Source organism: Plectropomus leopardus, chromosome 21 (genome assembly GCF_008729295.1).
Source record: "Plectropomus leopardus isolate mb chromosome 21, YSFRI_Pleo_2.0, whole genome shotgun sequence".
NCBI lineage: Eukaryota > Metazoa > Chordata > Actinopteri > Perciformes > Serranidae > Plectropomus > Plectropomus leopardus.
Genome location: NC_056483.1, coordinates 6,502,686 through 6,517,532, shown reverse-complemented (window position 1 = coordinate 6,517,532; position 14,847 = coordinate 6,502,686). Strand labels below are relative to the sequence as shown.

General features: G+C 38.4%; 1 protein-coding gene across 5 annotated transcripts in view; it reads right to left on the bottom strand.

Annotated features, from left to right (window-relative positions):
• Positions 1 to 13,798, bottom strand: part of asap1b (ArfGAP with SH3 domain, ankyrin repeat and PH domain 1b) — a 77,803-nt gene extending 64,005 nt beyond the window's left edge. For all 5 annotated transcript variants that reach the window (XM_042510827.1, XM_042510825.1, XM_042510828.1 and 2 more), the window contains exon 1: positions 13,098 to 13,798. In XM_042510827.1, the coding sequence (XP_042366761.1) occupies positions 13,098 to 13,223 (126 nt within the window). In that variant the 5' untranslated portion in view covers positions 13,224 to 13,798. The remainder of the gene's footprint in view (positions 1 to 13,097) is intronic.
• Between the last annotated feature and the right edge of the window lie 1,049 nt (positions 13,799 to 14,847).

Genomic DNA, 14,847 nt, shown 5'->3' with positions numbered 1-14,847 from the left:
TTGAGGAACTGTCAGTGCCTTTCCTCTTGGCTAGAAAGCACTTGGCTGTTCTGGGAAAGGTAGTATTCAAATTGACATTGAAAAGCAGCATCAATTGTTTAGCTGCTGTACACACACACACAAATGCACACACACAGACACGGTCCAGGGCCAAACACCATCAAAGCTCACAGACAGAGATGCACTGTTTACCCCTCAGGCCACAACACGACAGCCAGTTGTCACAGGACAACACTGTCCCCTGGTTCTGCAGGGCTGTCCTTCAGGACAACAATGTCAGCACTGCGTTGATACAATCATAGAAAAAGAAAGATGAAGAGCAACTAAAGATGAGCAGAGGAGGATGAAGAGGATCTGTGGGTGTTTTGTTGCAACTAAAATACAAACTTTTAACCAAAAAAAGGAAAAAAAACCTTGTTGTTGTTGAGATCTCTTCGGACCAGCTGAATGTTACAGTCAAAAGTAAAAATCATATTTTTCACTGTGTTTTCTTTGCAATGAGAATGTCACAGTATACAAAGAGTATTTAATCTAAACTACAGTAAAGATGGATGATGGTCACTAAGGAACAAGACTAAAAGTCAACAGCTCTGTGAGGCACAATGGTGCTTTCAGCTAAATGCTAACATCAGCAGGATAATATGCTGATGTTTAGCAGATATAATGTTTGCCATGTTCAGCCTTAGTTCAGAGTGTTAGCATGCTAACATTTTCTACTTGTATGTACAGAGCAGCAATGGAGGACTCACACACACACACACACACACACACACACACACACACACACAGAGAGAACAAACAGATTGCAAATACAGTCTGGATTTTCAAATGCTTCTTTTACATCTAATGGCTGTACAGACAGTGAAGAAATGTGCACAAGTGCAAACATTTCGTTCGTTTTCACACCTCGATTGCTGCACTAGACTTTCTCCCTGACTACCCGACCAGAGAAGAAGACTAACAAAGAGCAGTTTTTTTAAGGCTCAGCTCAAAACCTCTGAACCACTACTTTTGTATACCACATAGCTCACAGGCAAGTGTGAAAGGCATGTTCTCTTTTTTAAAAAATGTCAAAATGACACCATTTATCATAGCCAGAAACTGTAAAAACAGAAATTTTAGTCAGATTTTTAAACTTACAAGTGTCTTTCTACACATAATGTGCAGCGAACACTTCTGTAAGAAAACAACCCACTCTAAGCTTAAAATTATAATACTTCAGGGCACCCAGTAGCTAAGTAGGTAGAGCGGGCACCCCATGCACAGAGGCTACGTTCGTGCTGCATCTGTAGGTTCGATTCCGACCTCGGCCCTTTGCTGCATGTCATCCCCTCCCCTTTCACACTTAAGCTGTACTATCTTCAATAGAGGCAAAAGCCAGAAAAAAACTTTAAAATCAGCATCAGCATATTTCATTGAAATGCATTCTCCCTTTCTATTTACAATTTCACCAAAAATAAACCCACTGCATGTAAACATAAAATTCTGCACTCCTCAGCGCAACTGTGAAGCCCTCAATGACTCATCTGAGACCAACAGTCATGTGACAAGAATGAATGCAACACAAACTGCAGGCTGCTTACAAGGACTGGACCGGAAAGGCCAAGAGAGATGTAAGTGAAGGTAAGTTCAATATCTATAGCACAGGGGCCCTGCATTTTTTTAATGTTGGTAACATTTGTGGGCGCATGAAAAAAAATTTCATGTATAGATTCAATTTTTCCAATTTCTGAAAAATAAATTATCAGAGAAATTCACTGGTTCATGGGATTATTACGGTGTTTTACTGCCCAAAAGATATTTTTGAGCTCTCTCTACTTCTTGCCATTGTTGTGCTATCTGCATATAGGTGCAGAACTTATATATTACATCGAAAAGAAAATGTTACAGTAGCAAAAGACGTTTAAAAAAAGCTTGGAGTTCACAGAATTAAACCCAAAGTACAGCCAAGGCTGATGGTAATGTCATTAGTTTTGCAGGTATTTGAAGTATTGGACAAACTGAAGATTTGAACCAGTGATGGTGCCAGATGAAAAGTTGAAGATCATCAAAGTCAACAGGATTCACTGGAAATCCTAAATGTTTGTGCAAAATTTCAATCAACTAATAGTCGTTGAGATATTTTAATCAGAACAAAAGTGGTGGGAAACAAATAATCGATCGTTATAGCCCAAGTCAGTAACCTTCACTTAAAGCAAACATACTTGTTTAAGACATTATTTCTGTAATGGTCATTGTGTCACTCTTGGTAGCTGCACTCATGACACACTGGAGATTAAAATGGCTGTCGATGGAGAAAGACTTACACTATCTCTCCGTGTGAGGAAGCCTGCAGACAGATGTGAACACTGACCCACTCTTCCTCGCCTAAATCTGGGGTAGAGCAGGGGGATCAGAGTGCCGGGGCAGAGTCTGGTCCGGGGCTAATCCGCTGCCGGCTAATAGCCCTTGATGATATACGCCGTGCAGCTGTGGCAGGGAGGTAGGCCAACAGCTGTGGCCCACAGACCGATTATCAGATTTCAGCCACAGACGGCAAACAAGCCGACAAACAAGCAACACAACAGAGTCTCACCTCCTGCTGTGGGAGACAGAACAAATTAGAAAATATCCCGGAGGTTTGTTTGTATTTAGAGAGGGAGATTTAAAGGAACACCCCCCCTTCTTTAGATGCTCTTTTATTATAATAACTAACAAATCAGCATTGTACTGTAGCCGTCACTAATGCTTTTATATTGTCACACTGTTTAGACTGTAATTATGAGCAGCTGAGGGGTTAAAATTGTTCATGTTAGACTCCTCAGTGATAATCCCAGTTAGAAATTTTGTGAATTTACAACAGCTACAATACTGCCTCTGAGTTAACATGTCAAACTGGTGGCAAAATGGCAGCAAAGCCACCATTGCTGGCAGTCACATTAAGACTAAAAAAATGTATTAAATCAGAGATAATCTGTTTATTTGTAATGAATTTCACTGACACAAAGAGGTGACTAATTTAGCCTTAATTTACATTTATGTGATTGACATAAATATGGCTAGGGGTTACCAGGTATTTAATAAAATACAGCAAGAGGGTCATTACTGCAAAATTTACCCTGGACAGTGTGATGCATGACACGGCTACTAAAAAAAACAGTACTTTGACATAATATATTGATTCAAAAAAAGGATATTATTGCTTCTGCTAAGCGTCAATGATCAGAACTCAGACCGCACGTAATCAATTTCAATTGAACAAAGCCATTTAATAAATTTAAAGAGATTTTCCAGTTTTTTACATTCTGACGACATAATGCAAATGAAGTGTTAAGCCAGAATCCTGCAGTCCGGACCAAACCGCAGGGTTTCCTACACATTCATTTATTTGTGGCAGCCCGCCACGCTTAAAACATCTGCTGCCACATACTAATTTAACATGTTTGGAGATGGACTGTTCATTAGGAGCGCTGTGTTGTTCATTACACCATAGTCTCAGACCATAGATTGTACTCTGCACAGGCACAGACGGAGTAGCACAACGGCAGACATGAAAAACACTGCAACCTGTTAACCTTAACTATCTCCAAGTCAAGTCCAACCCTATCTGTGATTACACACACCGTTGTGTCGTTACATTTTGCATAATACACTGTTCCAGTCAGATGTGCGCAGCATCCGCTCAGTGAGCTACCACTTGTTGTAATGTAATGCAAAGTGACACAAAGCTAACCAATTCTGTAGTAATCACCTGTCAACTTAAACAAAATAACTGCTCTGTTGCTATCAGCCAACTGCATCCTCAGCTTCAGAATGATGCCTTGTGGACTGTCTGCTGCAAATTTTGTCCATATTTTTGTCCATATTTTTGTCCACTGCATACATGATACAGTTGACAAATCAGGTAGAAGCTACCACAGTATCCACACATATATATATATATATATTAGGACTCCATGTTAGGCTATGTGGTACAGTAGCTAAGCTTGAAGGCAAAATAAAGCCCTTTAACCTACACAATTGCATTAGCAGCTAATTCCTGGCTAGCACTTTGATGCACTGCGGATGTTCATAATTTCTGCCATTTGAGCTTCCTTTATCTCCTTTTCACTCTCTTTCCTTTTCTATTGTTTCCGCTTATAACTTGCATGTGGCCAATAAGTGTCACTTGACCCCTGTATAATAGCTCCATTGATGATGTGGACCGTTTGAGGCAAAGAATTTAAGTTGAGCAGCTGTTCAAATTGAGAGTTTTCCAGCCCTACTTACTACAGCAAGCAGTTTAAACCCTAAACTAAAGCTTGAGTCTAAACTTAAAGCATCAATCTGTGGATTTCCTCACCAAAATATGTCAGTTTGACTCCTTTACTGTCGGTACTACAGGTCTGTGATAGAAGATAGAGAATTATTGGCTCAAAAATTCAAAATTAATCAACAAGAAATCCAAAAGAATTTAACATCATAGCACTGGCGTCACTGTTATCTGTGAAACACCATTAAGTCACCACTGCATTCATCAAAATTTGAGTATCTTGCAAGCAAATGACCATTTTAACTGCCTTTTTCACAGTGCAGTTTAACTGGAACAAGATGTCATGTGAGTAATGGTGCCATGGGACGAAAAATGCTCCCATTCTCTCACACCATATGATTCACTGGGTTTGGTGACACAGGGGACAAATGATGAATAAAAAGCCATAACTTCATTAATAATTGAATGTGACACAGCTGTGCTCCTCCGTTGCAAATGTTGCAGAACGGAGCCTTAAATAGCCAGCACTCAGTTTTGTTATGTAAAGCCAAGTATGATAAAAACCTGCCTCCTCCTTTTGAATTATTCATCGCTTTTGCCTCATTTCTGGTGTTGTGGGGGGAATCTAAAAGCCGTCCAAAATATGGAGCCAAATCAAACAAGAAGGAAAAATAATCCAAGAATCTATTTACACATCTAGGGATAATTACAATTTGACCCAACAAAACTGTAAAAAAACCAAAAAAACAACAACTACAAAGTATTATTATTCATCTAAAGTACTCAGCACTCCACTAACAGACAGGCACATGGTACACACACATACTCAGTGTTAATTAAGTTTATAACAGGAGACATTCCCCAACAGGCATACGCTGTGAAAATGAAACATCCTTTCAACAATACTCTCAGCTTTAATAAGACTTTCAGGTAGTTTCCAGATCAAAGAAGCAGCCAGCTCCTCCTCTGAGGCGTCATGACCAAATATGTGAGGAAAAAAGCTAACATTATCTGTTATCTGTGCAGATTTTGTTACAACTGATGTTACATGTGACAAAGCTGAAGACTCACATGACAGTGTGTCATCAAAGAAATGACCTCAGGTGCTTTTCAGGCAAATAACTTGAAGCTGATATCATTAAAAAATAGTGTAACTCAAACTATTGGCATTTGGAACCCAAGAGAAACAACAATGCTTTTGTGAACTAGTATTTTTATATTTTTTATATTTTTATATTTTATATTTTATATTTTATATTTTTTATTTTTAATATTTTATATTTATATTTTTTATTTTATATATTTGTATCTTCTATTTTATCTGGGTTTTTTTGTTTTTGTTTTTTTTTTCTACATTTATGTTGCACCAACCCACCAGAACAAATTCCTCGTATTGTGTTAACTATACCTCGCAATAAATTTTTTTCTGATTCTGATTCTGATTCTGATAGTAGATTTCTTCTTTTTTTTCTAATGTACCCTATGGATGTTTTATTTTAAACAAATCTTGTCTTGTTGTTTACTTACAGTTTTTCTCAGCAAATACAAAAAGAAAGTTCCTGGTGAAAAATGTGAAGATTTTCTGCCTTTTTTGCTTTATTTGTCACTAAACAGAATATCTTTTTTATATTTTAGACAAAAAAAGCCACATCATCTTGGGCTCTGGTCAACTGTGATGGGCATATATCAGCATCCTCTGGTATTTTTTAGAGAAGATGATTACGTGACTTATCTGAAAAGAAAATCAGCGGTAAATTGCAGCCCCGGTGTCTTTGCATGCTCAGTGCTCTTTCTCTGTTGTCTGAGTGGGTGACTGAAAGAGTGATTGACTGAAAACAGTGAGGTTTCGGCCAACGCTGCTGCAGAGAAAACTGAACATGATAATTATTTCTGCCACCCTGAAGTGCATGCTGGTCCTGGCATTGTGCACAAAAGCTTTCAGTCTGTCTCCTTTACGTTGGTGCTTTGCTGGCTTTAACAGCACATAACTGTCACATATACGTTCTGCATGTGTATGTATCCCATCAACTTCTCACTCTACAGCTTTAGTGGTCACAATCTCCACAGGGAACCATTAAGATGAGATTCTTCCAAAATGAGACATCCAACATTTGACTGGAGTGATACCAATTCATACAAATTTACAGATAACCTTTAAGCTGTTAAAAGAATGGTAGGAATATGAAATCTTTTCCTGGCAGCAGTTATGAGACATTTTATAAACTACTGTAAATCTTTTTGCAATCTGAGAATTACTCCATGACGACGACTTCAGGCTACTACTTTCACTCCAATATAAAGACGCAGTGATTCGGAATAAAACACCTCATTCAGCTTTCTTTTTTTTTTTTTCAAACACAGAAAAGCATCAAACTCTCTGAAGTGTCTCAAGCTTCAAATGCTGCGACTGAAAAGGCTGTTATATAAAAGTAAAAAAAATATAAAGGCCTCTGCCTATTAGGTCAAGCCCAGCCATGCTTGAATAAAATGACTGTGAAAAGTCAACATTTTTCTGGTCCAGCCCATGTGATGTGGTGCGAGAGGCACGCTCAAAGGAATGCCAATGCAGTGAGGGTTTCCCTTGTATCGCTGCTATGGCTCTCTGTGGTTTAGGAAAGCAAACCCAATGACGCAAAGTACCATCTGTGGGGCAGGGAGGGAGACAATACATGCCCCACAGGGGAATAACAAGTGCCTGCTGCTAATATTAACTTATATCAGAGAAGGCAGGAGGGTCTCAGAGAAATAACCTGTGACATTTTCAAACAAGCAAATGTCAGATTCTCTGCTTCTGGGTGGAAAGACACAATCTGTTTTGTAATATTTATAGTTTATGTGTTTTCTTCTTTAGTGTTTGGGAGGAAAAAAGGGAGTTTTTAATGTTATAGGCTGCAGTGTGGGTGGGACAAATCAGAGATGCACTGATATCAGTATTGGCGGCTGCGCATATGTAGCAGAGTTTTGTTTGAGTCTGTGCAAAGCAGCAGGAAATCAGATTAAAGCTTTCAGACATGCTTATCTTTTCGATGATTTTGTTCTTTTAAAGACTTTATAATATATTTATCGCAGAGCTGCTATTACCATTATTACTTTCATACTATATTAAAGGTATACTTAGAAATATTTCTCGGATGTATTTTCCTAAAATCAATGTATAGACTCATAAAAAGGGAACCCCTCTCAATTATCTGTGTGTATGCAGAGACTCTACTCTTCACCTGTGTTTTCTTATTTTATTATTTTGCTGCGTTTGGGATGTTCCTGGGCACAGTGCTCAGGTGAGTTAGGGAGTAGAGCTGCATGATATCCAAAAAAATAAATATCTATGGATTTTTTTAAAATGAGAATCACCACTTTTTAATTTCATTTTCACTGAAAAAAAATATTTTCACTAAAAATATATATTAAAAAATAGATTTCTTAATAAATTTGATAAGTTCCTTGACAAATAATGTTCCCTAACATCTGAAAAGCTCAATGGCTCATGTTTTTATAATATATTATAAATTATTTTGTGACACAGTGCTTTCATCAAAATATTGCAGCTTCTGCAATAAGGATATTACACTTGGCCAAAATGTGATTTCAATAATATTTCGATTAATTGTGCAGCCCTAGTCGGGACTTCATAAAAGGTAGCAACCAGGTGCCAGACAGTTAGCAGCACACATCTAAGAGGAGGCTACGAAAACGCCGACACAGCAGTGAAAAAAAACAAAACAAAACGCAAACATAGCGAGGTAAAACACCAAGTGGACCGAGCTTGTTCCAAAATCAGAGGGAAGGTAGGTCTAATTATGCTGATGTTTGTTTAAGTGTTTTTGCAATAAATTTGTTTTTAGTTAGCTATTTGATACTATAAAAGAGGGTGACATCATGATTTAAAGCTGTGATTGGCACGTGATTGGGTCCGACAGGTGCAGGACCTTTATAGCGCTCTTCTATTCCCTGTTTACTACTGCGCAGACTCTAACTCCAGACGTCACCAGCGCACAGCAGCAGCCATAACCAAAATATCTTGGCTTCATCTGTGGGAGGAAGTGAAGACACATTGTCCAGCTTTATGTACAGTCAGAGAAAAGCAGCAAATCCTCGATTTAAGAATCTACAAACCCAGAATGACGTTCATTAATCATCAAAAACCTCTGCTTGCAGCACAATGTTCAAAACACAGATCAATAAAAAAGTCTTCGATGTCCCAAATAACACAATAAAACATAGAAATCTTACTATTTTAATAGTGATAAAATAGTAATGCGGTGCTTAAAATGTGAAGTTTGGGGTGAAGGTTGCACTCGGGAAAAAGTCAAAGGGACACAAAAACCAAAAAGGTTTTCCCCTTGATTCCCAATGGCAATCAACCAACTAGGTTAAGAAAACGTATGTGTTAGGATCATACATTTACAAACAGAATGCTAAGACAATATGGTTAGTGGCTGTTAAGATATCTTGCTTTGGCTCAAGCTGTTTGACGAAGCAACTGAGCAACAATGTCTTCCTTACGCTCCACATCTAGTAGTTTAAAGAAACACCAAACAGTGTCTCAAATCCATAAATGTTATTGCTTCTCTCTGATTCATATCTCTGTTAATGGAAAACCGCAAGCAACCAATTTTAAGACTTTGTGTTCTTGGAATACAGAAAGGCATTTAATGTTATTTCTGACAACAAACAACAATGAAAACACTTGTTGTTATGATCTCTGGAATCTGGATGAACAAAAGATGATCCAACTTCAACAGAAAATCCAACACTGCTTTCTGGGAAATGCCGTGGAAAACGTCAACACCACAATGACTGCTTGCACTAAAGATGACACCAAAATAAAACCCAGCCCACATACTGACACAGCTTCCGGTTTGCCACCCACACACATAAACAATGCCCCCATCCATTGTTTTCTATAACGCTGCACTGATTCATGTGTAAACAGTAAACACCTTTGTGTGAGAAAAGTTACAGGGAGGCTAGGCTTCTTTTTTTTTCTCTTTTACCGAAACTGACGCCTGGGCCACACTGCCTGCATGAGCAGCACATGAGTTGTTTTTTATTTCGGCAGCTGTATTAACAGGTCAGAGCAGCCATACTGCCTGTGTGAGCAGCGCTGCTCAGACGCGGCTCGGCTGCGGCTCGGCTGCTGCTCGGCTGCGGCTCGGCTGCTGCTCGGCTGCGGCTCTGCACATCGAGAGAAACGGAGAGTTTGTGTTGAAGTTTGTTATATTCCAAATTCGAAATACTGAAAAACATTTATTTTTTATTGTAAATGCAATATCGGTTATCGGTCTCATTAACTACTAATATTCTGTATCGGTATGGGCCCTGAAAAAACAGTATCAGCCAACGCCTGGTGTCATTATGCACTGATCAATAATTGACGAATTAAAATGATATGATGTTGCAACAACTTTTCTTCGTTCATTCTTTGCACCTCCACATGACTCAGAGGATGACTACCCTCCTGTGGGTCCACTCGCCCCCTCAAGTTACAGCATTAAATATTCAAGCGGTACCTTTGCATAATTTACCTTGTCAACATACCGAGGAAATGACTTGGGAGGGGAAAAAAGGGACGAATGCTTGAAGTTTGAGGACAAGAACTCGGAGCTCAGCAGAAACCCGGGACACTTTAAACAAACTCCTCTTCAGGCAAAGTGACGCCGGAGGCAGTTTTGCTTCACTGCAGCAGCTCTGGGCTGTATGATGCAAGAGAGTCCTTACATGTCTGCGCAGGGATCAAACAGGGTAGCTAATTTTATTAAACAGACACTAATCTAACAGTATCCGTGGCTTTAGGCTGGCTGTCTGCTGCCTGTGCGTTTGCCACATCCTCCGTCTGATGGGTGTATCCCGGTTTGAGTTACCCGACTGTCCTCGCCCAAATGTTTCAAGGGGCATCTTTCCTTTTGTTTAAACTCTGAAGAGCATGTTGCTCGCTCTTAGTATAATGGTCTTCCTTGTCATGTGATCTCTGCAAAAATTCCAGAGCGGCTACTGAAGCCCAGCGCACATGGCGGCCTTTTCTAACAGATGTTTTTCGTTTGTGCTGCTGCAGTCTCTGCGTTCAGAGGCACAGAGCCAGAGAGGTGATTCATGATGCGAGCCTTTTCCTTGTTACAGTCAGCAGACACAAAGTGGGCTCGAGGTGGAGAATAAACACGGCCCTGGTTTTGTTTTGGTCGAATTTTTTTTATATCATGATACAATACGCGTGTAAAGGATTGGAGATAGAAGTGATGGATAGGGTCTGTTGCTGTAGCTGTTAGGAAGAGAGGATGAGGCTTGTATTTTTCCCCTAGCATATCTGGTTGCTGGCCTGCTCATCTTAATGTTTACATGTGATCTGTACAGTTATTTAACCCTTTGACCCCTGGATCCACATCACTTTTCTATATGCTGATGCCTATTGGAAACTGAGCAAATTGGCCCGATCTCTTTTAAAAACATGGGAAGAATGCAAGCAGCACCAGAAACAGAAATAACCCAAAACTTAGCAAGAAAATTACCTGAAAGTTGGTTAAAAAAAAATTTAAATTAAAAAACAGACCAAAAAAAAAAAAAAACACAAGACCGGTGCTGGTTCTTTTTATTCCTACAGATTTTTCTCCAACTTAAAAAAAAAAAAGTTTTCTAAATCTACTAATTTCTTATAATATACGGATAATTTCTCACCAAGTTGCTTATTTCCTTTTCCCCCAGTTTTGGCTTTTTTTTAAAAATCACACCAATTTCCTCGGGGTTCAGAGGGTTAAAAGTTTGGTCTACAAGAATGAGTAGATTTAGAAAATTTTATTTTATAATTTTTTTTTTTTAAATCTAGGGAAAATTTTCAAGAGAATTACGGTTTATTTCTTATTATCATAATTATATATCTGAAAATATTTTACAGAGATAATATAATTTTATGATTTTTTTTACAGGTCACTTTCCTGTTGTTGTTGTTGTTGTTGTTTTGTTTCTTACTTTGTTTTTTGCTACTTTTTCAGGTAATTTTCTTTTACTTTTTTAAAAAATTTTTTGTACTAATTTCTTCCTGATTTATTTGTCATTTTCTTCTTAAATTGCTAATTGCCTTCCCCCCATTTTTTTTCTGAAAGGAACCGAACCAATTTACTAAGGTTTCAAAGGGTTAATAATTTTTAATGTCTCTGCTTTACATGACAGATTGAACTAAATACTGTAAGCCGTAAGTCATTTACGTCTGCAGCCAAATGTGTTTTAAAATGGGAAATGAGGTCACGTTTTGGCATTAACAGACAACAGTGAAGGTGTGCACTCCCCTGGTTGGATGCCCCATTTAATCATAGCAGGAAGGATGCCAGTGGAGGGTGATGGTGGGGAGGTGCGAAACACACATACACACGGCAACCCACCTGCCTGTCCTGATTACACTCACCTCTACGTGATCAAAGGTGACACAGCATCACAGAGAGTATGCAATATTTCACTTTCAGAAGAAATCGGTTGGGGTTTTTTATGCAATCTGGCCTATGTGAGAGTGGGGAATCTCAATAATCCTGAAACAGTTAATCCAGATCTGACTGCCAGTGACTAGAGAGGGTCCTTCTCTCTCTGTGACACACACACACACACACACTGCCACGGCCTGGCAGCATGCTCTGAAGCTGTAAGTTATGTAATAGTGAACACAGAGAGCTGCAGGCCTGAGTGCACATCCTCCTATTCCCTACACCACCAGAGCCATCCACCCCCTCTCTATTATTACTCTACATATCTGGCAAGAAAAAGCAGCAGATTCACAAGCACACAAGATGAGAGTTCACCTACACACAGCAGCCCTGCGTTATGTGTTGGGGGAATTGTCCATTTTTGCAGCAGGTAGCAAACTAGTGCATAAAAATGCACTTTTGCAGCAACTGCAGCTCAACAGGTGCAATTATCATCTTTTCTAATGCATTTGGGCCTTTTGAAATACTGTCAAATATTACCGTTTAACCCTGTAAAACCTGGTTTGACATCAGTTTTCTTGTGCTATATTCAGAGGGCTTTCACATGCATTTGAACCTTTGAAACAACTGAGCAGGTTTGATTTATTTGTATATGTTTAAGAAAAAGGAAAAATGTCTTAAGAAAGTGTTTTTAATTATTATGTTACAGAAATATTTTTATATTTAATTTCAGCTTTTTTCAGGTCAATTCCTTTTTTATTTTCACTGTTATTTCATGCAAATTTTCAGGAATTTTTCTTGTAACTTTTACTTTTTTTAACTGATTTTTGGGTGTTTTTTGCAAAGTAGCGTGTTGCATTCTTTTGATGTTCTTGAAAGAAATAAGACCAACTTGCTCAGGTTTTAAAGGGTTAAATTTAGGATTGATTGCATAGCGTTGGTTGAATATAAACTGCACTCCATCAATAAAATTTGAAAATTAGAAAGAAAAAATTCTTAAAAAAACAAAAATCTATTTTCAAAGTAAAGAGAACAACATATATTAATTTAAATCATTATTTAACATAAATGCATTTATATATTTTAGCACTTTTTTCAGGTCATATCCTTGTTTTCTTGTTTGTTTATTACTTTTATTTAATGCAGGAAATTTTCTGGTAACTTTTACTAATTTTTCGCTGATTTTTTTGGGTGGTTTCTTGTAAAGTTCCTCATTGACTTCTTGTAATATTCTTGGGGGGAAAAAAAGGCCAGGTTTCACAGGGTTAAATTTTGTGTTGATTGCATACCTTTGGATGTATATTAACTGCATTCCACCAATAAAACCGGTTGTTTTGCATTAAATATGTATCTTTAATATGTAATTTAGTCTCTTTTGGGTGTTGTTTAATTCTGCATCTCCATCCATCCATCCATCATCATGCACACAGCTCTCGGGCAGGCTGACACCGTGGCCTTACCTCCTCCAGCACATTCACGGTGTTCCTGCAGCTCTGCAGTCGGGTGGTGAAGCTGGATGTTGTCGGGGAATTGTAATCCTCTGTTGTCTCCGAGAGAAACTCGGACACCGATATTTGATCCGGCATCCTTTAATAACGGTGAAAATGCCCACAGGAGGGTTGGCGATGTATGCTCAGAAAGACAAAACCATGTAAAAATAGAGGGAAAAGCAGTGGGAGTCTGTTGCGAGCCTATGGAGCCTGTTTTCCTCGCAAAACTGTGCAAAACTATCGAGATGATTAAGACGTGTCTTCTTCTCCGGTGACTTCTCAAATGACTTCACTGTTCCCCAGGGGCCATGGGAGGAGGAATTTAACTAAATTTCTGCAGGCTGTGTCCCCTTCGGTGTGTCTATTCCTTGAGAGGATGTCTAAAAGCGACGCATTTATAAATAGTGTCACTCTGCGTCTAACTAAACCTCGGAGGAAAAACCACCGTAAAGAATAGCGGATGCCCTCATTATGCTCTACAGATGTTCAATAAACCGCTTGTCGTCAAAACAGCCCGCCGTTACCAGCCTCTGTCTAAAATTTATCATAGTCCATGGTCTGCCGAGGTCGTCTCTCGCTGCAGCGGGGTTTGGTCCTCTGTCCTTCAGCCGTAGTTTTTGTTTTTTAACGCTAAACGCTGCCGCAGACACATTCACTGCCACTCTCTCCTGCTCGGCCGCGCTCGAGCTTCTCACAGCAGCCGTCAATTTCGCGGGAAGGAACGTCAGAATTTCCGGTCAAGCTTTTCACAATAAAAACCCGGAGTGACTTTTCTTGCAAATGCTGAATGTTTGAATTAACTCATTAATATTTCAAGTAATTACGCGTATTGGTTTATTTAAAATATGTTATTTCAATGTCCTCACCACTTCTAGAGGGTCAGTGAATACATAAGTCTGCTTTTTTTTGCTTCGCATATCTATATGTTGCATGGTTTTTATATAGGCTATTGACGCCTAAAGGTTTTTTATACACTTTTATGTTGTCGTTTCATATATTTCTGCTTCATATAAAATTGTGCAATTTTAACCTTTTTAGGGGGGGTGGATGCTTCAAATAGGCCTACTCCTATTTTCTCTTCCTGTACTGTATACTGTGTTATTTTTTTGTCATTTTGTTAATCCTAAATTGTGCATAAAACAAACAAAAAATAAAAAATTAAATTAAGGGAAAAGTTCCACATTTTGGATTGATGAACACGATGCGTACAACAGTTCCTGACTGCAGCTGAAGCACTGGTTTATGTTGCCTATGGCAAACTGGAAGGTGACAGGAACTTGTAATATTAAGAGTAGCAGTTTAGAAAATCAGCATTTGTTAAAGATGCAGTAAACTAAGTAAATTATATCTGTATTGAGCAGTCAAACGTTTGTTGTACACTTAGAGGTACAAAAGAACAAATCGTGGTCAAACTACCTGTATCTGTACACATAATTGGCCATTAAATCTGATTCAGATTTTTTGATTTGAGAAGTATAATAGCAATTTATCATTTATGAGCGTATATCTGAAGTTAATGTAAGGATGCAATAAGCATCTAAATGTTTTATTATTATTATTATTGTTTTCATATGTATTTTCTCATGTTTTTAATATGTTTTTAGTTAGTTATAGTAGCATAGGTTGTTTGTTTGGTTAATTTTTGACACTTTGGTCTACTTTTCTTGTTTTTACATGTGCATCACGAATAAATTTGAATATGGTTTTAGATCTAATTGGA